At 41.5% G+C, this 27,932-nt stretch overlaps 1 protein-coding gene across 1 annotated transcript in view; it reads left to right on the top strand.

Moving 5' to 3' along the window:
• The first annotated feature begins 648 nt into the window (after nucleotides 1-648).
• peli1b (pellino E3 ubiquitin protein ligase 1b) overlaps nucleotides 649-27,932 on the top strand; it is a 41,826-nt gene continuing 14,542 nt past the window's right edge. Inside the window, exons 1-2 of the mRNA XM_071479854.1 lie at nucleotides 649-1,049; nucleotides 24,136-24,440. Of these exons, the coding sequence (XP_071335955.1) occupies nucleotides 24,358-24,440 (83 nt within the window). The 5' untranslated portion in view covers nucleotides 649-1,049; nucleotides 24,136-24,357. The remainder of the gene's footprint in view (nucleotides 1,050-24,135; nucleotides 24,441-27,932) is intronic.

The following is a 27,932-nucleotide window of genomic DNA, read 5'->3' as shown; positions in this document are numbered from 1 at the left end:
CATAACACCATGGATGGATTACTGAACTGGGCTACATGTCTACCTCTGGGCCTGTGCCCGGGAGCCTCTGTATGAAATGATTTGATTGTCACTAAGTTCCTTTTAAAGACTCAAAAGACCAGAAAGAGATGCAAAATGACCCAAAAACTATCAGACAGAGATGTAAAACAACAACAAGAGATGCAAATGACCAAAAAGACCGGCCTAATGACCAAATAATGACACAAAACAACCAGAAATGAACGCAAAAGAGCCAATAAAAGATGCAAAATGATCACAAAGAGACACAAAATGAAGAAAAAGAGACATAGAGTGACTACAAACATATGCAAAACCACCACAAAGAGACATGAAAAGAAATACAAAATGACCACAAAGAGATGTGCCTCTGCAGGAGGGGTAGGGGGCCATTCACCTGTTTGTGCAGTTTCTCATAATCCGTCCATGCATAACACTGAACATATACTGTACATATTTATTTTTAAAGAATATACCATATGGTGATCACTGAGAATTGCTCCTACAAGTCACTTCTACACTTTGCTTCAAAAAAAAAGAGCAGCGAGTAAAACTACAAGGTCCAGAATCCTTAGCGGCGACGCCAGCGTGTGTGTGTGTGTGTGTGTGTGTGTGTGTGTTTTCCGTGTCTCCTCCCACAGCTCCAGTGAACGGGCAGGACGGGTCAGCTCTGTGTTTACGCTGAGATGCTCACAACAAAGGACAACACACCGAGAGCCCGTCTCGTAGAGAAACACAGCGTGATATTTTGGCCCACGGTGACCATCGGTAACTCCTGAGTCCAGGAAGAGGAGGACAACCAGCACAGAGCCCCATTGGCGTCCATTTTTTACGTTTTAATTTTATATATTTTTATTTTTTATTTTTTATTTTTGGAAACCAGGCTGGAGAGGGAGAAATAAAGACGAAATTTCCTTTTTTTTGTGCCGGTGGAGCGTTAGCTAGCCTGCTAGCCTCAGCAAGTTGGGACAGACGCGCAGCAGCGCAGCCGCCGAGCGGGGGCCGAGCAGGACTTCATCATTTCTGTCACAGTGAGTGCATGTTTACACCTGACTTCCCTCAGTGAGAATAATGGTGATGATGATGATAACAGCGGGTAAACACTGACGTTAGGAGGCTAACTCAGCGCTGCCCGGTGCTCTCTGTTGTTCACCGTCGCTTTGTCCGATCAGCTGATGATTTATCAGCCTGAGCCTCATGGAGCGAGAAGGTAAGTCAGCAGGTGAGACAGCACGAGGGCTTACTGTGGGGGGTGGGGGGTGGGTCCTGCAACACACACACACACACACACACACACAACACACTCACACACACACTCACACACACTCACACACACACACACACACACACACACACACACACACACAACACACACAACACACTCACACACACACTCACACACACTCACACACACACACTCACACACACACACACAACACACTCACACACACACACAACACACTCACACACACACACACACACACAACACACTCACACACACACTCACACACACTCACACACACACTCACACACACACACACACACACACACAACACACTCACACACACACTCACACTCACACACACACACTCACACACACACACACACACACACTCATGCACCTGCTTTGACTCGGTCTTTGTTTTATCTCAGTGGAAATTAAGAGGCTCTATAAAGATAATGCTCCTGTTAGACAGTGACTGTATCCGTGTGTGTGTGTGTGTGTGTGTGTGTGTGTGTGTGTGGAGGCTTCACAGATGCAGATATTAGTTTACATCACTTCCAGTCTGCAGGGGGGGGGGGGGAGTGAGAACGGGAACATTGCCTGATAAGGAATTAACCAAATGCATGGACTCTTGCCATAACTACAATTGCCAGTTAATGACCTCCCTCCCCTCCCTTTCTTTCACTATGTCCAATCTCACTCTGCGCCCCCCCCCACCCCTCCTCTGTCCCCCCCCCCCCCCCCCCCTGTCTCATCAGACTTCACTGGTTGGTAAATGGTGATGCCATAAGTTTCGCTGCTGATAGGGATCTCACTGACTTCCCTTCCCCGTTTTGAAAATGTCACGTAAAGACAGACATGCATTAACTCCATCTGCTCCACCAGGGCCTTATTTTCCATTGTCTGCTTGTCATTGTGATGATTAATCTGGAAACTTGATTTTTTTTTTTTGGTAATGTCGGTCAGTGGTAGTGGCCAGTGCATTTCATTCTTTCAGTGACGTTCCCCATTTACCAACCCAATAGGACTGATTTGTTTTAGAATGAGACTTTCAAATGAGTAGTAGTTGCCTGCTGAAGTAATCAGCAATAAGTAAAAAGTGCCAATGATAGTGAAGGGCTGCATTTAATACTGAAACTTTGCATCTACATAATTGTTGCATCGGCTTTTTTTAGTCCTGTGATTTCTCCATAAGCTATAGAGCAGTTTTTTTTTTACTTGTTGTGCATTTTGAACATGAAACACAGGAGAAAATTGTGAGTAAAGCGTGGATGAAGGACTCAAAACATAAAGATGCAAACGATGCAAAGTTCAGCAAACATAAAATAGAAGCCTTATACCGAGTGTAGTGGACTACACTGAATAGTTTGGGTCCGTGTCAGATCTAAACAGAGCTGACGCTGGTGTAGAGAGCTACGCAGGAGCTAAAACAGTGCCGCCCTGTTATAAGGACGGACAAAGAATCTTTATTATATTTTTGCACAGGCTATTTAAGTCTGTATTCTGTCAGTCCTATAAATGGTGATAACTTCTAGTGTCAGGTGCTTGGATCACAGCGTTCGTCGTGTAGCAGCGGAGAGTGTAAGTGTTGCACATACTGTACACGTTTATGTTTGCACATTTGCATTGGGTGTGTTGCCTGCAGGCCTGAGTGTGTGTTCTTCAACACAACACGGTTCAGAGTCTCAATTTCAGGGAGGAAACCGGAGCCGATGGTGTCAGACAGGAGCGCAGAGAGAGCTCTGATGTCTTAATGGAGGCTCAGTGCTGAACCGTATCCTTAGTAACCTGGTCTGTGGGGACACAGATAGGCCTCCCAGCCTCAGCCCGGGCCGGATGGTGTGTCACTAGTGTCCAGGAAGAAAAAAAAACTCATAACCCCCATTTAATCAATTATTTTAAAAGTCTCAGTTAAATATTTTACATCGTTCTTTATAGGCTCAGCAAGATTTGTCCTCCAGCAGGACAATGAAACTCATTTAAAGTATAATAACAAAATCACAAATGTGCTTACCATCAGTCCAGTAAATGTGGCTTTTTTGTGATTCAGCAGCATCCATCTCTGGGATTTAAAAAAATACGACATCTATGCTGCAGTGCTTGTACAGGATTTTATGTAAGTGTGTACTATATATTAAGTATATGCTTCATAATATGCACAAGCTTCTGAGAGGATTTGTACTTTTTGAATCCCACTTGTGACATGAAATACACAGCAATTGATAAACAGTTCACTTCTCCCAAATTCCATTGTTGTTGTATATTTAGAAGCTTGGATTTGCTCATTTGAGAAAGTTTAGAAAAACATTTTGTCTTAATTTGGTTGCAGAAGATGTGCTAAAACAGTGGTGCACATGAACTGAATTTAATAAACTGTTATGATTTGTGTGTGGGTGCGTTGAGCTCTTCATCACTTTAGTCTAAATAAAGTGTCCAAACTCTGCTGTTTGCAGACTAACTGCAAACTTACTATCACTGGAAATGGTAAAAAAAAAACAACAGCTTTTTAAATCATCATAGCATTGACTGATACTGTGACATGTGTGCATCAAAAAGTGTTTCAGCAGTTGTTGAGGGTAAATGGGTGATATTGGGTAACTGTGTGGAAACCTCCTTTAATGGCAAATTTGCTCAGTGGAAATAGATGAAAGCTGGAACAATCATTCCAGCAGTTGGTGGTTAACATCTTGATGTTTGAGTGTATTTGAGATTCAAGCCAAGCATGTTTGTGTTTTTGGAAGTGTTCGCGTTTACCTTTTCTGTGCGCATGTGTCTGTGGTGTACGGTTTGATCAGGGAGGGCCGGTGAGCTCGGCGGGGATCTGGGCGCGTAATCATCGGCACAGTTGAGCAGCAGCTTTCCCCCTGCTGTGTGTGAGGAGCTTGGCACCGAGCTCCCGGTCCGGCTTACTCTCTGCTGGGCTGGTAAACAGGCTGAAGTTTGTGGAAGGAGATTACGTCTGTCATGGAAAGTGGGTCAGACAGTGGGCACGTTTTTATGGCCTTGTTTCTGTGAAAGGGGGGGAGGGGGGGTTGTTTAAACCACCAGCGTTTTTCCATAGTGTTGCTTGAAGCAGCTTGTGCTCGGTAAAATTCTCTTATACTCTCCCTCTTGTCAGAATCATTATCAGTCGATTTCTCATGTGCATGTGTTTCTAACAAAGAATTCATACAGCCGGCAGCTGAAGTGAGAGGCTGCTCCGCTGTGGGGCTGTAAGGACACATAGGACACATTTGGCTCGAAGAAAACTGACTAAAACGAATATATGATTATTTAATTAGTTGCCAGTTAATTTCTTCTCAGTTGACTAATTGATTTATCAATTAATCATTACATGCATAACTGTCTCAGCTGGTTCTTCACGGATCTTCTTTGTCCCCTTTGGACAGCCCCAGTGAACTCATGGCTGTTTGTGTCCACTTGTTTCTTGACATTGACTTGATCGGCAGAAAATCCACCTTGTGTTTTACATGAACAAACCTTAATACAGTCTAATTATAGTCAACAGCTGGACACGTGTAAAGCAAATTCTAAAGTGCAAGCTCCACCTGGACAACCGTGGCTGTGTTGGATGTGAAGCTAAGCTCATCTGTGTAGCAAATACAAAACAGAGGAAAGACCTTGAAAACCTTCCTCATATCATTTCCTTTCTAGGAGCATTATGACACTGCTATTTTACTCCTGCCAGGAGGATGAAACTCTGTAATCAGCTCCGCATGAGATGTATGGAAAGAGTCAAGAATTTGTCCTGGGTTGCAGAGACACATCTACATCTGTTTCTATATAAAAACAACAGTTTCATTATGTTTTGTGAGTCACAGTGAAACAGATTTAATGTCAGAACTAACCCCATAGGAACGTAAAGTTACCACATAAATTAACCAACAAGAGGCACAAACGCCCTTCGTTTTCCTTCTGTTATTCTCCAGTGATAACAGAACACTTCCTGCAGGTCACCACACATCCACATTATCATATAAATTATGTAAACTCAGGTTGTGGATCAGTTTATTGTAAACCACATGAATTATTTAAATCTGGTCTCTTCACAGTAATAGCGTTAACGCACATGTAGATTGCATAGTGGAAGAGACACAACACAACACACCTGCATGTGTGTGTCTGCCTTTTTCATCACACCACTCGCCTTAATCTCGCTCCTCTGTGGAGACTATTTATTATTTATTTTAAGAGCTATTTTAGTATATTTCCACACAGGGGTGAGTATGGTCGCCTGTTTTGTTCCATAAAAATGAAGAACAAACTTCTACTTTCTCATATTTCTCACTGCCTTCCTCTTTGCTTCTCTGCCACTGAAAGTAACACTAAGGTTTCTCTCCTGCTGCCAATACCTGAGTCAGAAAAGTGAGGGAGGAGGGAAAGTGAAACATAGTGAAGCTGTTCATCTTTAGAAAAAGCTGTTAGGGAGTCCACAGTCCTATTTGGCAACTTTATTATATTAACGGTAAGTCGACTGAGTTCATGAATAGCGTCCTTATTTATAAATGTTGGTGGAGTTCTGGGAAAACTGTGTTAATTGTGTCATTATAATCTCATCGATGTACTGACACAAGTAGAGCTGAATCATAAATGGGGGGAAAACTAATAACATAGTTATAATGTAATATATAGGAACAGTCCAGACACTAAAAGTAAAGTGAGGAGGAAGTGAATAGTTTTTATTTATCAGTTAACGTCATACTAAGTGCAGTAAACGGTCTCTGTCTCTTCATGTGGTCCCACACTGACTCCATGATGTGGAGGTCAGAGAGAAAGAAAGAAAGAGAAGCCTGTTTTTGCTCATCATATTTATAGAATATCAAAGCAAACTCTGAGATAAAGCTGAAATGGTGCATCAGTAAGTTAATAGGCAGAAATTGAATCTGCAGCCATTTAGATAATCAAATCAAAGATTTCTGCTCCAATGTGAGGATTTTCTGTTTTTCTCTGTTTTAAATCATTGTAAACTAAACATCTTTAGGTTTTGTTTGGTCAAAATAAGACATCAGAAGACTTCACCTTAAGAAATTTTAACAGGAATTATCAAACTTTTCTGACACTGCAGAGAATAAATTAATTGTTGGTGTAATGAAAAGTTGGCTGCAGCTCCACTTTTACAAATGCTAGTTACATTCTGCTGTAGGATTTAGGTGCTAGACAAAGAAAACTTTATATAGTCTAAAAAGATTTATACAGTGTACCGTGGTGGACAGTCTTTGTCTTATTACATTGCCTCCTTTACAGTTTGCAATTATTGTGAACAGAAAGACAGGATCAACTCTACAAAGTGGGCTAATTTACAGTAGAGCTGCGCCTCCTGACAGTAATTTGTTAGTGGCAGGTGGAGTGGTTAAAGGTCCCAGATGACGACATAAGATATTAAATGAAAGATGCTTTTCATTTTCTGCTTTGAATGATAGCTGTTTGGCACCTGAGGAAGGCAAACTGCTTTTTTAATTTTTCACATAGTGTTTTGGGTGTGTCTGCCGTCATGTTTGACACCTCCGCCCAGACGCTAACCACAGCCTGTTCCTGTGAGAGCCTTCATTTCTCCTAATATCATCACAATCCTTCACTTTCAGAAACTGAAAGTCTTGTTGAGGTTTTACGTAAAGCGTGAAAGAAAGTTTGTGAGTGTGTATGTGTGATTCTCAGGATGCCGTTTCTGTGGTTTCCTGGTGTAGTTTGTTCATACAGCTGAAACTACTGGTGTAATCTGACACACACACATTTGTAGACACATTTTCATATGTAGACGCAGACCTGTAATTATCATCTCCCCTCTGATCACGCATGATTGCCATTTCCTGCTTCACTTTCCAACCTTCCTGTCTCAAATGAGCTTGTGTGCACATCCTCACACACACACACACACACACACACACAGTGGAGTGTGTAACTTGTTGACCTTGTGGCTTCCCCAGGGATTACTGCTGTTTCTGTGAATGCAAGTAATCTATGAAAATCCATTAAATAATCAAAGTCTGAGGGTCCTTGTAGCTCAATGTCGCAAAAGAAAGTTGCAGAGTTATGAAACACTCAATTCGTGAATGCATTTGATTACATAATATGTGAAACTGTTGTTTGGACAAAAGATAAACTTTAAGTCCCAGTAATTTCCAGAAACGTTAGGTCTGTTTTATTTTAAAGGTCTAGGAGAAAGAGCCAGAGGTCTGAAGTGGAAATACTGCCAAAACCCAGACTAACCCCACCAAAGCCTTAATGCTAGCAGCGCTAAGCACTAGCGTGTCTCATTTGGCTGGACAAGAGGCTAATGATTACAAACTATGACCAGCTGCAGCACAGTTAGACCCACACACACTCTTCCCTCTTATCTCCCTAGAGAAATGCAACATTCACCAACACTGAAAGGAGCCAAACAGGAATGGATGGCGAACAGAAACACGAATCAGCATTAAGCATGCAACTGTTGTTTTCTACTGTAATCACGACACAAGAATTATTTTAGACCACTTCTGACATCTCATATCTCCATCCTGACTGTTTTGATCTATAGCTGGAGTGATAAATGTTAGATATTTCAGTCAGAGCAGAATTTGAATTAAAAACTACATCGACTGGAAAGCGTCCCACTTGTATAGAGTCACCTACATTGCTGTGGAAACGATGACACTTGGTGCTGTACAGTTGAACACTAACCCAGTTAACCAGTGATACATTGCTGTAGGCCACAGCTGACCTTGGTAATCCTTCCTCAGTACTGAAAACAATAAGGAAGCGGGAGAATTAAACTTCTCACATTACAATCACAGCGTTTTGTCCATAACAAACCATACCGGCAATTCTTTGATCTACAGTTTATTACAAGGTAATTATCTATGAAGCAATTTGATAACTGTGTAACTGAAGAGGAAGATTTACCACCTAACAGTCAAAATAATTAATCAAAAAGACAGTCATGCATAGACTGTATTACAGGCTTTCACCTTGACATACAGCTTGAATTAAACTGTGTATGAAAAGAGCAAAGGCTGAGCTTTTTTTAACACGCAACAACATGTGACATCATTCATTTGTCAAACAGACATGAAGTGACAAAAGGCTGAAGTGACAGAAAGCAGAGCAGTTCAGAGGGAGAGTGGCTGTGATGCTGAAGATAGTGTACTAATGCGTGGTGTGTTGTGCAGCCATGCTGTAACTTTATTTCGTGCCCGATGAATGACACGTGTTGACCTCACTAACACCTTGCAGGAATGAGCTTTCTTTTTGTACAAATTTTCTAAATATGTATTCAAATTAATAACAGCAGTTTAAATAGGTTGAGTGATTTCCCCTGCAGCGCTGAATGCAGATGAATGCCTGTCAGTCTGAGCTCACACACACACACACACACACACACACACACACACACACACACACACACACACACACACACACACACACACACACACACACACACACTGATGTCTGTGTGCTGCCATTGCATGCCTCTCAGAAGGTCACATTGTATGTTTAGTACAATCAGGAGATGGTGCTGGGCTCCAGAAGTACTTGGTGTGTGTGTGTGTGTGTGTGATTGCATGTCCATATGACCGTGCATCCATGTGTGTTTAGATGTCCAGGCCGTGTACAGTACAGCATGTACAACACCGGTTGCACGTGGGCATGCACGGCTTCATGCATCCGTGTCTGATCGCATTTGCCACACAGGCCCCAGTGTGCTTATGTGTCTGCATCTGTGATTGCATGTCCAGGACTTCTTGGGTTTGTGTCTTGTTGCACGTCCACCAACAGAGCCGTGCGTCGTCTGTGTGCAGACACCGGCCTGTGCTCTTCCCTCTGAATCATTGATGAGGCTGTAATTCAAACGCTGGCCCTCCTATTTCTTCCCCTACCTCCTGTCATCAAGTTAGCCTCCTCCCAGTGCAGCTTACAGGAAAACCAGTTGACTGCTCTGACAAAGCACAGACAGCAGTCCTGCCCTGGAAACTGAAAAGAGCAAAGCACAAAACATAGGAACAAACTGTCTCTGTAACTTTTAGGCTTTTCCAGTTATATATTAGCACGCAGTGAAAAAGAAGTCACTCACCTTTTTTGGTTATTCACCATGCTGTAACGTCCACACATTTTTTTTGGCTCAGTCAAAACTGGTAAAACTGGTAAAACTGGTAAAACTGGTAGAGCTGAAACTATTTGTTGATTTTTTTTATCACTTAGTAATCAAGAAACAATGTACCACCAATCAAGTCATTTTTAAGCAAAAATGTGAAGAATCGACTGTGTGTGGCATCTCAAATATGAATATTTGCTGATTTTCTTAGTTCTACATCATAGTAAGTCGAAACGCTCTAGGATTTATTTGAAAAAACCAAATAATTAGAGTTATTTTTCTCTCTATCTTCAGACTCCTTATAGAATAAATGAATACTCCATTTGGCAAGAAAATAAATGTTGTTAATTGCTGCTGTAGGAACTTTTAACACACATAAATATTAACATTCGGAAGGAGCATTGGTCCTAACCTTAACCTTTCACCTTACACAAGACTGTTCTCATGTAAAATCCATTCCCTTCGTTCCTCACACAAAAAGTTTATTTTTTTACAGTTAGAGCCACTTTTTAAGGCTTATTCCCATTCTTCTTTTAATTTAAGGCCCAAGTTAGATTTTGGAAAAGTCTGATTCACATGACTATTACAAAAGTTATTCATGACAAAAGAAATAGAAACAGAGCCATCGCTGGTTTTGATTATTCTCCCTAAGCTGCTTTTATTAGACAGTATTATGGACAGTGGAAAGAGGGAGACATTGGGATGATGGGATACATTGGTCATGGGTCAGATTCAATCTTCTCCTCACAGTGAAATGAGGACCTGACATGTTCTCTGGTCCTCTGAGCCTCCAAACAGACGGACCCCCCCCCACCTCTAACTGAGGACCCTGTTTTTGTGGGAGCAGTCCTGGACTCTGTAGAGATGCCAGTCCCTCGCAGCCTCCAGAGCAACCGGTAGTTTGTTTTGATGAGTTAATTTAATTCTCAGCAGGAATTTGGCGCCAAAGGGTCCGACTCCAGTTTCCTTTTAGGAGTGGAGGGCGGAGGTGTGGATGGTGCTGTCGTGCGCACTTAGCATACTTTTGAAGTTAAAAATGTGTATTTTTCTTCAGGGGATCGGTGCCCCGGTTGACGTGTGATGTTCACGGTTGAATCTGGTCAAAGAGGTGTGATGTGTTTTTAGTTTTTCAGCAGTCGAGAAAATTTACGGGACATTTTCAGATCCAGTGGCGTTTGATGCCACCTTCACTATGTTCACATCTGCTTTCAACAACACAGCTCGGGTTTACATTCCTCACCATGTTTCTAATGTCCAAGTCCTTTTCCTGACCTGCTCCACATATTTCATGCCTTGCTGTTTATAGCTGATGAGTGTGAGTATTGTTGTGGCAACGCTTCCTCTGATCAAGTGCTTGGCATCGAGCCCAAGTGGATTATTCTAATCGGCCTTGTTACAGACGACTTCTTTTTTTCCGTCGTAGTCACAGCTACGGAGGATCCTCTTAAAAGTAGCTCAGTGTGTCTTAAAATTGACCACTTCAGTGTCGATATAGGCCCACTGTGTTGGTAACAGCACATGGTGAAGTGTGCTGTGTTGTCAGTTTATAAGCTCTCTTTTGCAGGGTAATGGTTACTGTCCAGACACCACTGAGTGTGGATGTCTTGTAATATGTTTTTGTGAAAAGGGAGGAAATTGAACTTACCACATATAAAAAAAACGACAGATGGTCTGAAGCTAATTATTTTTTTTATTTGCTATGTTACAGAGCATGTGTGCACCATCCTGAGTAAACAGGATATTCATAAATCTACTTTTATGGCATTTGGCAGAGTCTCTCATCTAGAGCGAATTACAGTTCTGCTTAAATTTAATGATTCAGACAAACAAAACCAAATCAGCTGCGGTGAAGACAGATATGCTGTATACTCAGTCGCAGTCAATCTGTCCTAGAGATTAGTCGACCACAAGGTGCTGCATAGAGTAAATATAACGTCTCGACTGTCTCACAAGCTACATCAAGTTTTTTTTTTTGTCTGTAGAAAAGATTTTCTTACTCTTCTAGGACAGAAAACTGAATATCCTCAGTTTTAGGACTAAACAAGACACTTTGAAATGTCACCATCATTTTCTAGCATGTGTAGACCCCCTGTTTGATTGTACTGGTCCAGGACACAGTTTCAGTGGGCAGTTGACAGTATATTAAGTAATTCAGATTAGCAGTTGCTTATTTACACATCCAGCAGCCACAGGATGACATTATCATTCACTCAGAGTTTGTTTGTGTCCCCCTGGTAGAGCCACGTCCATATTCCTGCTCTTTTCGCTCTGTTTTTGGTCTCTGTTAACTCCTGACGTGTGTATCAGCTTTTCTTTAGCTGCTAAACGCTCAACTTTGTTCACCTGCTAGTTGTCCGTCTGCTGTTTGGTACTGAGCAGGTAGTGCACAGTGAGTTTTTAGAGCTTTGTCGCTGAAAACAGCTGCAGCTTTCACACTGTTATGTTTACATTTCATACATTATTATTGTAAAAGTATAAATTATAGCTGCTTTAAGCTGTAAAATAAGTTCTTCTGCCTGTTGTCCAACAATGGATGTGTGCTGTGCTCTGATGTGAATTATCCAGACAAGTTAAATCCAGAGTTGCACTGAACTACCACCCTTTGTCTCAGTGTTTCCTAACCTGGATGTGACAGTCTGTCTGTTAAATGTGTCCACTGTTATTCCTTCCTTCCACTCAAACAGTGTCAATGTGTCATGAGGCTCATGTGAATCCAGCACACCGTATGTTTCCATCCGTCTTGGAGTAAACGCTGGACCACACACACACACACACGTACACATACACAGACACACACACAGACATACTGGAGGTCATCTCCAGGGACCACTGAACATGATAAGAGCGCGCCTGTCTGTGAGTGGGCAGGGAATTGGGACTTCCTGTGTGCATCGACACGCTGACTCTGAGTAAATCACTTTGCAGCAGGCTGGCTGCAGGCGTGTCTCTGGTCAGACAGAAACGTTCCTGTGTTCCTGTGGGATCCGGTCACAGTGTCCATTTACATTCAGAATAATCAGTGAAATATATTTAAACCATAAACACACTGTAACACAGGAAACACTATTATTCTATTTATATTGTCTAATCTACTCAGAGACATGTTAGGACTTCACACTCTGGTTTGTATTGATAATGCTGTCTTATCTCCTGTGTACACTCAGCCGAGCTTCAGGAGATGTAATTCACACTACATTAATTTTCTGTAATGTTGCATCAGCAGTGATTTTCCCTGTCATAAGGTCCTCTGTTGGTTTTAGAGGGCCCCTCTGGATGGAAATGGTTTCTGTGTGCCAGTACTCACTGTGGTTTTATCCTGGGACAGAAGATTGGACTTATTGTGAGATCTGGTGTGTGAATGGAAATGAGTCTGATCATTTCCCAGGAAGAACAGTCGCCAGCTGAGGAGAGATGGAAAGAATATAAGCTAATTGTAGCACGCACATCCAGACAAACATAAAAATCTATATTCATTGACGGAGGTGTTGAAGCCCAATTTCTGGAATAGTGAACATTAACACCAGCTGTCTGCCAAATGCTGACAGATTTGAGATTGTGAGTGTGTTGTAATCAGGTCAGTTTGGCAGGTAAACATCAGTCTTCTGGAAGATCTCTCGATTCTGTCTATTCTGTTGGCTGCTGTGGTGAGTGAAAAACACTGTCGCAATCATCAGGAGATGGACAGTCATCATTAATCATCCCTGTTATTGAAGTGTGTGGTTTCCTGCTGCACTTTTTGTCAGTGATTCAGGTTCTGTGTGGGCAGTAGTATGGAGGTAGCAGCTAGGTCTTTGACCGACCGTTAAACTGTTTGTGTTCAAACATTAGGCTGACTGTTTACGCAATACAAGATTCACAGCTATCTAAAGATGTCTCAACTCTGGAGCCAATCTACAAGTATCAGATAGGGGCCATTAAAGTTTTTTAAAGTGATTACATCAGCTAAAGAAAACCTGGTTAACTTCCAATCCTTTGTTTTTTGTAAGCGATTGCACTCTTTGTTCTCCAGGTGCCAAAAACACCCCATGACCTGTGTGGAAACACTGAAACCTACTCACAGTGTTGCAGTCATTAGAACTGCAGAGGAGCACAAGCTAAGATGAAAAAGCAGCCATCAGTTATAATTAGTACGAGCAACACCAACAGTATTTTGCAGGTGCACCGTACCTTTAAAGTTCTGCAGCACAAAACCCCGTTGAGATATATTTACTTAACGTGGAGCAGATGTCAAACATATCTTTTTAAAACTGCTAGTTTTAATGGAGACCCACTTGAAGCTTGGAGTGCACTGTGTGGCTGTGTTATGTTGGAGAATATAAATATTGAAATCAAGTGTTGAGTCAGATCCAGGCAAAAAAAGACCCAAACTGCAGGTACAGTGTGATATTTTAAGAATAAAAAGAATGAAGTTTAGCTTGAGAGGAAAAACACGAAGATCAAGAGGGAGATTTAGATGGTTGATTGCTGATATTAATCCTGGAACTTACTCACTGTTGTTGCATCCACAGCACCTGCTAACATTACCTTAGCTTACCGTTTTGTAAGTTTTATTTCCACAGTTGGTCCCAGCTATTGTTGCCCCCTCTTGTGTAACTCTCAGTAGACTGTAGAAGAATTTAGTGCGTGAATGTTTTTCTTTGAAGAACCGGTAATCAGTCAGATAACACTACTGACAGATGCAGAACATGACTGAGTGCAGTGTGCTTCTCATTATCAGGTCAAACAGGTAAATCAGCGTCTGAAACACAGATATTTTTAGGCACCAACTTTGGAGTTTATGATTAAGACATTGCATTAAAACAGTAATGAGCTAATTTTTAAATTCATCCCTCTTTCACATCATCATTTAACTTTAATTTGTTGATGAAAGATGGTAGACGTTTTGTCACTGTTCTCGTTTTTAAAGTCTTATTTTCATCATGAAAAATAGGTCATCAACAAATATTTTTTGCCAATGTTTTTGTTGGGGAAGTGAGACCTCTCTCTTAAAAGGCATCCATGCTTAAACACTTGAGTCCATTTGGTAAAAACACTGGAAAAAAGAGCATTTTCCTCCCATGTCCCAGATGACTTGGATCGAGTTCTCCTCCTCTTTCCTCTTTTTTTATTTTTGTCATGTTCTGTAATGCCGATGCCTTCTGTTCATGTTCATCGATCGGACGAATTTGACCAAAAAGGAGACAGAACGGACGACAGAGGAGAAAAGAGAATCTGGCGTCAGGTTTGCCATCACCCCCTCCTCCTCCTCCCCACAGATCAGTTTCCGAGTCATTGGGCGTCTAATCTTCACAGCGAGCAAACCAATCCCTCTCCACTGACCCGACCGTGCAACTCTACACACTGGAGACCAGACCCAGGCCGTCTGAAAGAGAGCCCGCGCCTACACAAATGCATTTCACTTGCATTTCAAACACTCAGAGTAGATTAAAATCCCTGATGATGCACACACAACCTCCCACACACTCAAACGGAAATCTCAAAAAATACTTAGCCATAATTTATAGGGTTAGCACACGCTTTGACTTGTTATTGACTGTTGACGAGATGACATTGTTTTTTGAACACACACCACTTACAAGGATGAGGTTTATGGTCAAACCCAGCAGTCCCCTCTTTTCCTATGACCGTAAAACCTCCGCCTCATAATGCTCCATTTTAGTCATCATTTGGAAAAAATATAGAAGCCACTCCAAGAAACTGAAGGCAGCTTTCATCTCAGTCTGTCCTTCTTTCAAGCCTATAAACAGATCACTGATGTCCAGACCAGTGAGGCTTTTTTTATTCTTTAATTTTTTACCTCGTTCTCTGCAGCAACATAACTTTACATTTTGTTTTACTCACATTCTTATTGGTCTTGGGGTTCAACATGATGCTGCAGAGAATAAACCTGGGGCCAAGGTTCAGTCTGTGAATCTGAAAAGTTTGAAAATGTGCAGAACATATTCAAATGAAAGTATTTACCCAGATGTATTTTTGCACTGTTTATTTCAGAGTTAGACAAGCATCATGTCAGCGGCGCTACTCGAAGGTGAAGAGGTAGCAGTTCATCCCATCCACTCACTGACAGTTGGCACAATCACCCTCTTTTCTGAACGAGACATCAGAATCTGACAGAGGGTTAAATGTTATTATTTTGACCTGAGGAACGTGTGGTTTTTGTCTGGCTGAAGACTTGCTGGCCAGTTGGCTCTCCCACCAAGCAGCTGCTGTTTGTCACAGGAAGTCGAAGCCTCTGATTTAAGTCGTTGACGTGATGCTGGCTCCTCTCACACTGAGATCCTCTTAGAAACAAACTCTGCAATCGACTTCTCATTTCAGTAATTTTCTAAGCAATAAGTATTTATAATATTTTGTGATATGGACTGTTGGACAGAAAAAACAAGAGATGTGAAGTGTTCACTTTGGACTCTGAGGAATATTTGATATTATTTTCTGACTTTTTAAAGACTAAACAGTTAAGAAACTAATCGGTAGATAAATGTAATGAAATTAAGCGGTAGTTGCAGGCCTGTCATATACTATAACACTGCTGTAGTTGCTTGGGTAAGACAGTGAATTGCTGCCATTGTGCAAAAAAAAAAAAATCTAATTTTCAGTAATTTTTAAAACTTGAATATTATGTCATATTTTATTCATTACTAGGACATAACATTACTGTGTTAAAGTAAGAAACTCATTATAACAAGTTGGTGTGTTGTTTTAAATTTTATACAAAGAGAATCTGTGTGTGTGTTTGTACTTTTTCATCTGTTATTAAGATTTACTGAGTATTGAATGTTTCTATAGAGACTTGGTTGGAGGCACAAAACAATCTGTGACATAAAACTTGAATATATAGATTTGCACCTCAGTGGAGTGAATATTGTCAGACCTGAAACATGGTTCCGTACTTCAGATACTTAAAGTTAGCGTTAGCGTTCATCCCTGCTGTTTCGTCTGGGTCCTGGGATGTTTCTGTCCTTTCTCTTCCACCGAGCTGAAAGGCCTCCCCTGCTCTCCAAACAGGACGCGGGTTAAGTGGGTCGGAGTTCCTCTTGGAGTGGGATTTTGACAAAGAAAACTTTTGTTAGAAGAGGCGAGGTTGGTTTGATTCTTAGCAGCGTGAAGTACAGCAGATCAGCTGAGAGTGCTCGCTCCTATCATCTTAAACTCTTTACCATCTACCCAAATATTAAATTAAAATCACTATTTACCAGTTAACTGCTCTTCGTTAACTGGTAGATTGTGTCTTACTGGTTTAGTAAATGCATTAAGGTTTGGTTTGCACCGAGGAATAGGAACCTGACCCAAGCGTCACAGTAAAAGTCAGTGTGAATAGGTCTGTTGCTGACATTGTTGTAAAACTATCTTTATCATTAAAGCATCTTTCTAAATACTGGAAAGTAAATTGGAAAGTAGGCTAACACCTACTCACTCTCTGAAGTAGCTGAGTAATATCATGTTTCGTGGTCAGTTGACTAAAATATTTTCATTTTTCGTTTCATTACTCAACATTATTGCGTCATTTTACAAGCAAAAATTCCAGACATTTGCTGGTTCCACCTTCTGAAATTAAAGATTCTGCTGCTTTTCTTTGCAGCTAAATATCTGTGGGTTTTTAGACTGTTGGTTGGTCAGAATATACATTTTGAAAACATCACCTTGGGTTCTATGGAATTGCGAGGGATTTTTTCCCCTTTTTTTAAGAGTAAACTATGAAATTAATAATTGATAAATTGATAGAATAGTCAGCAGATTAATTGATAATGAAAATAGAAGTTAGTTGAAGTCCTGCTCAGCATCTTACCCCCAATTATGAGAAAAATATAATCAACTTTTCTGCCCAGTTACAGCACGATCCACCACCTCACACTGACAGCCTACATGAGTCTCATGTTTTACCTGTAAGACTCACATTTTAATGCCTCTGTGATATGAAAATATCACTTTAGCACAGTGAGAGAAGTAGATGTGTGCATCACCACAGAGTGTCTCGCCTGAAATGTATGGCAGTGCAGGGTGGAACCAGCGTTTGGTTCAAAAGTAGCTGAGTTTCTGTGACATTCAGCATCAGAGCAGAGAACAAGAGAAACAAGATGTGCTGCTCTGTTTCCATCACCAGTCTCGACTGTGTTTCCATCACAGTTAGTTTTGTAGTTTGGTAATTTTGAGACAATAGTTGATTTGTAAAAGATTACAGTCGGCTCTGTGCACAAAGATGCAGACACAGGAGGGCTGCAGAGATGAAAAGACTGAGGAGGGAGGGAAAGGCTGAGAAAGACTGTTTTTGGAAACAGTTGCATGTGGTTCACTGCTCGGCACGGAACAGCTGGTGAGCTCAAAGCCTCTCGCTCACAAGGGGGAGATGAAAGGTGTGAAACCTAAAAGCCAGTAAACCTGGGATGATTAGTTATCTGATGACCTTCTTGATGAAGGGCTCTGACAAAGATCACAGCAGCCACCAGTAATAAGATCATTTTTTCCCCTTTCTTTGAGTTTTCATTTTTACACACACACACACACACACACACACACACACACACACACACACACACACACACACACACACACACACACACACTACCACACTAACACAACAACTGTCAACCACTTTCAGCCCACATTGTATTGACACCTAGTTTTAGCCCAGCAGGCAGAATATCAATAGCTCTTTGAGTGTCATAACAAAACAGAAAAAAAAGTGAATACAAAACTCTCATGTTTCTAAACACAATCTGAAGACAGCTGGTCGATTTGATAATGTATGATTATTCCTTCCCTTTCTGGAAAGGAATATGAGAAAACCCAAGCAAGATGGATTTGTTTTGTCATTTTTTTAAATTGTGGCAGTAGATTATAGAGAAAGGAACAGATATTATAAAATGACATTGTAACCACTATTTCAAAATTATTATATATCACAAAGAGCATAAAAAAACAGTCCAGTTCGTTGTCTTTTCAAATAGGAGCAGGTGTGCTTTGTATGAAATAGCTCCACGTGTCCAGAAAGCCAGAAAGATGTCGGCCTCTTTTAGTCTATTCCAGGCATCTGTTATTATTTATTGATCTGGTGACCCACTTAACCAGGAGGATATCATTACCACTTTCCAGTAATGAAGATGTTCCACCATGTAGGAGGTCCTGGTTTTCTTTTCTTTTGTGTCCAACCCTGACCTAGTGTCTGTTCTGGGTTTTCTGCTTTTACAGAGTTTGGTTGTGTTTGTCTGAAGTTCTTATTTCTACTGTTTTTCTGTCAGTTTTTTCTGTCCTGTTTTTGTTATTTGTTCCATTTTGTGTTTCCAGTAAAATATGTCAATTTGTGACAATTTATATGAAAAGCTCAGTATATTGACCACTTCAACCAATATTTTGAAGTAACTACATTTTGTTTTTATTTGTGGTGTCCAGTTTAGAAAAAGGGTTCAGGCCTGTTCTTTATTTGGCTTTGCATCTGCAGATCTACAGATACAGAGTTCGATCTTATACTTACATTTACCTAAATGTTGACTTTTTCTTGACAAGCTACTTGGTCCAAACACTGAAGGTCCTTATTAAAAACTTTAAAGTTGATAAGCTTAAATTATAGAGATCCTAAGAATTAAAGTTTAACTGGATTCCTGAAACTTACACGGAGCAGTCAGCTTGAGAGAAGATGAGTCACTGTGTCCCTGAGTTGTTGGAACAGAGTGATGCTTCTCTTACCTCATAAACAATCTTTGGCTGAGTACAGAGACCAGCTTGCAGAAAGCAGACAAAAAGTTTAATGTTGGTCTGCCATCAAATTACTCATGGAATGACTGGTAATTAGTGACAGCTGATATAACCTGCCATCGGCGCCATTTGCCATTTTAACCAATGAAAACAACTGTTTGCAGCAGCTAAAGTGAAAAAGCTGCTCACTGAATGTTTTGCACACAGATCTTTTCTGAGAAAAGAGGACAAACAGATTTGTTACTGTTGGCAAATCTGTGAATTGGTGTCAGAAAAGCATCAATCACCGGTGCCAAGTCATTTTTCACATTCACACAGTTTGGATTTTCATATGGAGTGAAATGCTTGTAGTCTAGAGCGCAGCTGCCATTAAGGAGAGCTGCTCACTGTAATACTAGCAAGCTGAGGTGGACAGAACACAATAATAGTTCAGTAAGGAGTAGATTGGATTTTATCTGATTTACATTCCTAGTTAGCTACAGTTTTAAGAATTTTGTGGTGGGACAAACTTTGAAAGCACTGCAGGTACAAAAACAGGTTTGTAAATCCCTGGCAAATATCAGCTGTGTTCTTACGTGTCAGGTGTGGGAAGGGTTGTCACATGAGCCAGTAGCTTAGGCCTTAAGGCCTCAGGCCTGTGGTTCTTGTCTGGTTATGTATCAGTTGTTTTGGCAATGCAGTAACTTAGCAGATTAGTTAGCACTGTACTGAAGGTCCCTCTGTCACTTTCTTTTTGTCCATGACTGTGCTAGAGGATCGTCTGACCCATTTTTGGTTCCTGACCTACCAACAGAGAAACGTTGCCTCTGGTTAAGTTGTTTGTTTCCACAGAACCGTGCTTTGTGATTCTGAAAGTGTGTCATCTGTTGACTTACCATAATTGTAGCCTTTTCAAGAATTGTACACCTTTTCATCGTGCAGGATTCAAACCCTGCAGAGGACTATGAGTGTGACATGGTGGGTTGGTGCTGGCTTTGTTTCCCTGGTCATTGCTGGTCTTTGGTTTATGCCAAAAAGGACAGTTTGACATGTAGCACTGCGGCTCAGCTGGCGATGTATTCAAAAGAAGAAGTGCAGCTGTTACCCTGCTTCCGTGTGAACACCGAGACATGTTTGTGGATGTTTTCTCCCGCCTGTGTGCATGTACATTTGTTTGTCATGTGTTGTGCTCTGTTGGCACTCAGGGGGAGTGGCAGATGTCACCCATGCCTCCTTGCAGTAAAGTTTTATGAGGGCTTTTGTAAGTGTGAGGTTGCTGTTCCTGCTGTCAGCAGCAGGTTGTTACAGTCCGTGACCCCGACCAGCAGAGTCAGTCCCTCTGAGCTCTGGATCTATTGTTGTAGGACTGTGTGTCTCGGTAGCTAAGCAGCAGTTGGCACACAGCCACACCAAGCTCTGTGTCATGCAGAGGCACAGAGCTTAGTCAGACACACACACGCACGCACTTAAAAAAATTATATACACGCCCATACATATAACGAGACGTGCACTGGAGATGCCAGTTTCAAACTGTTTCCTCACTCAGTTTTTTCAGTGATTAATATGCTTGGTTTTCATCAATGAAAGCATAATTTTAACAACCGGCCTGAGCTGTTTCCCGACGTAACCCAAGTGAATTAAGAAGAGAAATCAAAGGTTAAATTAAAGAAAATGAAGCTGTCACTCAAAACGGTTCTTGCTCCCACTCCACTGGTCTATTATCTTTGATATAAAATGTCAATTAGTGGAGCTTTAAATATTAAAAATGACATCATTAATCACTAGCTAGATGGAAATCCCATTCTCAGATATTAAAATCTAATGGTTTTCATTTCCACGCACCAGCCCAACCTCCTCACTATACTTTTAACTGCTGTGCTTACACAGTGTCGTATCGAATAATGGTCCAGTGTGAACATTATTTCCGGGGGGACTGGGCTGGCTGAGTCGATGTCCAGACACGGTGGGAGACGAGGACTCTGGAGATGGAGATTGTTGTAGAGTTGAGACGGAAAGATAATTCAGTATTCTGTACACCTGTTCAATAAAACCTGTTCTTTTGATCTTCAGTGTCTGGATCCATAGGTAAAAATCGATTCCTGGCAAATCAGCAAACAGCTCCCTGGACACTACTTACCGTGCACACGTGTACAGAGAGGATTGACTGTGCATAGTGTTTCAGTGCTGCTTGTGTGCGTGTGTGTGTACGAGCACATGGGATTAACCCCTTCTGTCAGGGGAGCAGGTGGGGCTCAGGCTTACATCCAGTTTTGCAGTTTGAACACACCCATCTTCACCTCCTCCATGTCCTCCATTTTGCTTTTATTGCCACCAACCAGAATAAAACCTCCTTCCTCCGACCCAACTTCTCACCACCTGCTGATTTCTGTTCAGAAATATCAATAAGAGGTTGCTGTGTAAAGTAAATGATGTGCTTGCCTTTACGTAAATGTGATTAACCCTGCTGTGATTTGTTTCTGTGCTACTAGAGTTTCACCTCCGCCCTCTGTTCTTCCTCTCCCTTTGTGTGATGAGGCTGTTTATAGTTCACAGCTTTACTGAGTTGTGGTTTGATACTCTGCTTATTTATTGTTAACACTTTGAGAACGAGACACCCAGATGTGAGTTACAACTCAAAGTGTTACGCCTTCAGGTGGGACAACAACAACATCAGGTTCTGCTCCTGTCAGGTGGGCACAGCTTCACCAAAACTGGACGGTTGAAGACTGGAAAGCCTGGTCTGTTGAATCTGGATTTCTGCTGAGGCAGCATGAATCTTTGGACCCAGCCTGCCTTGTGTCAACAGTCCAGGCTGGTGGTGGTGGGGTAATAGTGTGGGGAATGTTACCAATCAATCATGGTCTGAATGCCACTATGGTCTGTCTGAGCATTGCTGCTGACCATGTTCTTCCCTTTATGTTGACAGTTCACCATCCTCTAATGACTTATTCCAGCAGGATAATGCTCCATGTTACATGCTTTATAAACATGACAGTGAGTCCAGTGGCCTCCAGATCTGAATCCTGGTTCTACTGGATCCAGCTGCTGTTGACATAATCAATAATTAGATTAGATTAGATTCAACTTTATTCTCACTGCCCATAGTACAGGTACTTAGGCATCGAAATGCAGATATGCATCTAACCAGAAAGCAGCAAGTGCAGATATATACAGACATATATATATATATATAAAAGAATAATATGCAAACAATACAGAAACAGCATGAATAGACAGTTAGTCCAGTCAAAGTTGAACAAATGTGAACTTTCATGGTGTCTTTGCCAACTTTGAGCCACAGTCCAATCGTCCAATCAGTCTCCACCTTGCTATAAACTGTAATGTTTGCTGAAGTAAACACTGGACTGTAAAAGTTAAGAGTGATGTGTGGAGATGAGTTGTTTTCGTTGTAAACTGTTCCGTGGGATCATCAGCTTTTCATCGATCATATAATTTGCAAATGAAGACTTGTTGCTGACCAAAGTCGGAAACTCAGCCGTTACCCACAGATTATGAAGACTGGTTTAATGAGGAGCGAAGCTGGTGGCAGTGTAAACACCCTGCAACTTCCTGTTTCTGAGTGGGAACTGTTAGTGTCTGTGTGTGTGTGTGTGTGTGTGCACCCACAGCACAGTGCAAAGAGGTGCCCTCCATACAGGACCCCACTGAGCATGTGGGCTGGTGGTGTGATTGACTCACAGGCCGGAGGGTTTGCCATGTTGTGTTTTGGCAGATCACAGAAATTCATCAACCAGTTAAAAACAGTTAAAGAAGTCAGAGCTTTTTCATGTTGTTGGTTCAGGGGTTAGTGAAATATAATCTCTATTGTCCATTTTTGATGCATCAAAGTTGCTCTGACAAACACTGACTGAAGAACGCTTCTCTCTGACATTTTATATGACATGAATATTTACCTGCGAGGCCTCTGCATGAACTCCTCCCACTCAGTCTGAAGGGCCTGTGTCAGCCTTCCTGTTGCTCAGTGCTGAGGAACAAAGACCCCCATCCCCACTCATCATCAAAACACTTTCCTTCCTATGCTTTATTCATGTGCGGTTCTGCATTCTCTTAGCAGAAAGGCACTCTGGGACTCGTAGGAGAAACATTCTGCTTCGAATAAGGATGACTGCCTGGTGGTGAAGTGATGTTTTTGTTTGGAGAGATATTTTAGCATATTTATACTCTGCTTTTTTTGTCCGGTGAATGGGAGAAAGTGGAGGACAGGCAAGAAAGGTCATGAGTTAAACTTGAACCCGCGATGTCGGGAGTGCATGAGATCATCCCCAGTTTATTGTAACAGGAAGTCCATCCAATCCTTTCTCTCATGCCTTCTTTTCTCACACATGCTTTCTTTCCCCTGCTCCTCGCTGTCATTTCCTGTTTCTTTAGAAAGCCGTCTGCCACCTCACTCACCCAGGACAATACATCACATCAACTCCCAACCTTTTCATGACCCTGATGCTCTGATCTGGGCCTTTTTATTTGAAGTGTTGTAGCTGTGTTCTTGTGTGTGTGTGGGTGTGTTTTCCATCTGTACCTGACTGAGTGATTTCAGCCTTTTAAGTGGTTCTGAATATCATAGATATGATTAGGTCACATGCGGGTTTGTTCCTGTTTTCCCGTATTTATGTTTTCATAATTTATAATGGCTTTCCCCTTTGTACTGTGGGCTTTGTTACTGCAGTCATGTGCCACCTGCCTTTTGATACTCATCACAGAGGAGCTTCACATGCACAACACTTACATATGAACAGCTCTTTGACTAATAGTTCCAGCCCTTAGGGGACATTCAGACTTCAAACAGCTTTGCAGTAAAGAAAAAAAATTAAAAAATTACAATGCAATATGCAATGACAGGGCCAGGAGGTCCGGTTCCAGAACAGATCCATGTTTGAAGTCTGTTTAAACACCCTGGACAGTGGTTCATAATGATGCAGACCTGATGTTAAATCAGCGGAAGGTTTTCAGAAATCGGCCCAAAGTCGAGCCTGATTTCTGTCGTCATAAGGAACCATGAACACTACCCACCTGCATAAAATTAAACATCAGCGTAAATGTCTGGCAATTGCATTTGAATCCAGTTTCCTCCTGTTAAGCCATCGTGAATAAACACACTAATCTTTGTGCTAATCCTTTCTTTGTCACTCTGCAGGGCGGGACGAGCGCTGCGGGAGACGGACACATGAAGCATGAGAGGGTGGAGCTGAGGCTCAGCTGACCCTTCCCCTTCCTTCTCCTCCTTTCCCCCGTGCTCCATTCGATCAGCACCTCCCCCCTCCCTTTCCCTCCTTTCCTCTTCCTGTCTCCCATCACCCTGCTGGATCTCGCCCGTCTTGCATCCCCTCCTCCTCCGAACCTCAATCAGCTGTGCCCAATGTACTCCCCAGAGCAGGAAAACATCTCCACCACCGCCTCCACCAAAGTGCCAGTGAAGTATGGAGAGCTCATTGTGCTGGGGTAAGCACCAACTAATTACACTACACCTTTGTTTCCTGCCTTATAATGTCTCTGTGACACTGATATTATGGTCTAAATAAAAATTAAGTGTAGACGAGACGCTCAAATTCAAATCATATCATTTTGTGATGAAATAATGATTTGATAATGTTAATTATGATACTGTATTGTACTATTACTACAACTATACTAAAGGGATGACAAAAAGAAAAGACATTTGTTATTAACATCACCATATACTTCAATTCCATTAACATCATCTGATTATTTTAGAGCCGCAGCAATTCGTTAATTAATTGATTTGCCGATGGAAAGAAAATTAATCAGGAACTATTATGGTAATTGATGAATAGTTTTCAAGCTAAAATGCCAAAGATTTGATGGTTCCAGCTTCAAAAATGTGAGGATTTTCTGCCTTTTCTTGTCTTACATTATAGTAAACTGCATAAACAAGACATTTATTGGCATCACTTTACACTCTTGGAAATTGTGATGGCATTTTTCACAATTTTTGGACATTTCTGACAAACAATTAATTGATTGATTAATTGAGGCAATAATCAGCAGACTAATCCTTATGAAAATAATTATGGGTTGTGGTCTTTAGGTCAAGATAAAAGCATGTTTTTTTTCTCAGTCAGTCCTTATCTTAAAACTAATACTGAATTTGTTGACCTGTCTGGGGATGATGTTTGTTTTCTTGGTAACTGTATGAGTGTAGCTTTAATGTGAAGTGTGTGTATTGGTCATTGCTGGATCTGTGAGTCATGGTTGATAATGGCAGGATGTGTTGGTCACACTTGTTGGCTGATCTAACTCGGTCCAATCAGTGCTTCCAACACTTGAGTGTTTGCCTTCTGGTTTGGAACCACATCAGTTCACTTCCAAGTATTTTTAAAACCAAATTCACTGCCTAGTAATAATTTTGACAATTTGCAATTTGACATTTTTTACTTTTTAAGGTGGGTACACACATGACAACTGATTTGTCAGCAAATAAAATCATACATCGTGTAATATGTAAAGATTATAATATTAAATCAGTCCCTGTCAGCTGTTGTCGTGTTGTCGTAGAGTTTTTTAATCAGGTAACGAAGTTCACTCACCTCCAGCTCCCTCTGTCTCTTTTTGGCCTTGTCACCCCCAGTTCCACTGCATATACAAGAAACAGTGCAAGCTGCTGGTTGCCATCTATTTGTTTTGGTACAAGAACAGAACTGTCAAACTCTAGTTCCATCTGACCTGTCGTTTAGTGTTGTCTAGTGTGTTCACTGGGTTATAAGGTTTATTTTATTTGATTCAAGCCTTTATTTAAACACATAGTCTCATTGACATTGAGATAAGTATACAAAAAACAAAACTTAGAGTATATAGTTAAACTATGGACAGATACACAAGTTACATTAGTTTCACATAAAGAAAGAAAATACTTTTTAAGAACATGAAGTGATTTTAGTTTCATAGTTCTTTGCAGCTCCATTTGTTGGGAGCCTAGTGTTCGTTCCTCCAAGCTCCTGCTCCTTCCCGACTGTCAAAGACTAAACAATCTGTGCAGCTGGTGGAAACCATCTTTGTGTGCGGTTTGTACAGTGTTTTTTTGGTTCCAACTTGTCTTCAGGTTTATCCCAAGCTTTAATCGACCTGTTTAAATCCAGACTCACACAGTGAAACCATGATACACATTCCTGTTGTGGATCTCATGCTGTTTTACTGATAGACAGAGGAGACAATGTATGATTTTAAATATGTAAAAAGGAGACTTTGTGAATGTTAATTAACAGGAAGCACATGTTGATACACACAGTGCTGCTTTAAGGCGGCAGGACAGAAAGATGTCACATTAGATAGGAGATAATCTTGAATTTGAGAACAATGTAAATAGCTGTTGCTGTGGTCCTGGGGGAATAAGCACTCAGGATTTACTGTAGAAGCACTTTGATTTACCAATTAACCTGCAGATATCTTCTAACAGGCTCAGCAGACTAAGCCTCTGAATGGTTCAGCAGAAGAGTTGACAACAAGATGTGAGCAAAGGCAGGGATCCACAAAGTCAAGCGGAAATGCTTTTCAAGAAAGCAACAGAGACAACTGGGATATTTTTGTCGAGTTACTCGGGGTCACACAGATCGGAACTACAATCAGCCAAAAGTACAGCCCAGTGTTTTCGGAGCAGATGAACCACATTGTTCGATGAATTAAGAGATGAGATCGGTTTTGGCCCGAAGCAGCAGCGGATACTCACCCTGAACACCTTCGCTTTCTCTTCCCCCAGAGATTCGTTTTGACTCAAGTCCACATACTCAGCTGTAGGAAAAACCCTCGACCCCACCCTACATCTCTCGCATAGAAGACAACTGCACACACACACACGCACACGCACACACACACACACACACACACACACACACACACACTTTCTCCAATAACAACTGACAGTGAAGAACTTCCTTTATCTGTCTGTCTCCTGTTTATTTCCCAAAGGGCTATTCCCCCCACCCCCCCACTCCCCGTCCCAGCCCACTTTACAGAGGAATGCAGATGTCGGAAAGACTCCTTACACGCACGCACTTCCTTGTGCTCGTACAACACAGACACAGCCATACATACACATATTTTTCATGTCTCACACAGACACACTCAGTTGGTTTCACAGCTGACTCACAGTTTGTTGCTCTGAGTTATTCTGGAGCCGTATTGTCAGGGAGATGACCGTGGAAATTTTCCCTAGTGGAAAAACTGCAGTGAGCAGTAAATGCAGTCCCATGCCTTTACAAGGGAGAACCCCAGTTTTCCGTTTTGTTCTGCTTTTTCCGCTCTGAGTTTTTGATTCTAGGTCAGGCCACCCATTTTAAGAGGTCAACAGGGGCACTTTTTGCTGGTTGACATGAGCAAGTGCGGCTGCTCTCAGTGTAGTGAACACTTTAATACACATGACAGTGCTGGAAGTGCGTGTGTTTTCTGTGTGGCCTCAGAGGGAGTTGAACCCCTAACCTTCCTCACCCCTCACCAACCTTTAGGGAATGAATGTGACACACAAACTGTTTACTGTCATTAATGTGTGATACAGCCGTGTAAACACAGGATGCTCTTTTACCCCGGATAGACACGTAACACAGCTTTTATGTTGCTCCTAACATTGAGAGCAGAATCTTAAAGGTTGCAACCCCTGATTGCAATTAACCTTTCAAATTAGCATCATGCTGTTCATGAGGACCCTGCTGTGAATGCGAATGCACCTAAGATTAAGGTTACTCACTGCTAAACGGTATAAAGCTGCTCGTATCCCTCCAGGAGCAGCTGTATTTTACTGTGACACAGACTTCAGGGTGAAGTTTTCTTTTGAACAAATAGAAGTTTTACATTGTGTTTCTCACTGAAATGTGTTGTGTGTTGTTGAAGCCTGACAAACATTCATAAAATATTTGCAGAGCTGTCTTTTTTCACATCCCTGTTTGCTGCTTTCCAGTCTTCTTCTTCCTTGTTTTTTGCACC

Source organism: Trachinotus anak, unplaced genomic scaffold (assembly GCF_046630095.1).
Source record: "Trachinotus anak isolate AG129_WGS33_773 ecotype Australia unplaced genomic scaffold, CSIRO_AGI_Tana_v1 ptg000007l, whole genome shotgun sequence".
NCBI classification, from domain to species: domain Eukaryota; kingdom Metazoa; phylum Chordata; class Actinopteri; order Carangiformes; family Carangidae; genus Trachinotus; species Trachinotus anak.
This window is presented reverse-complemented; position numbering and strand designations above follow the sequence as displayed.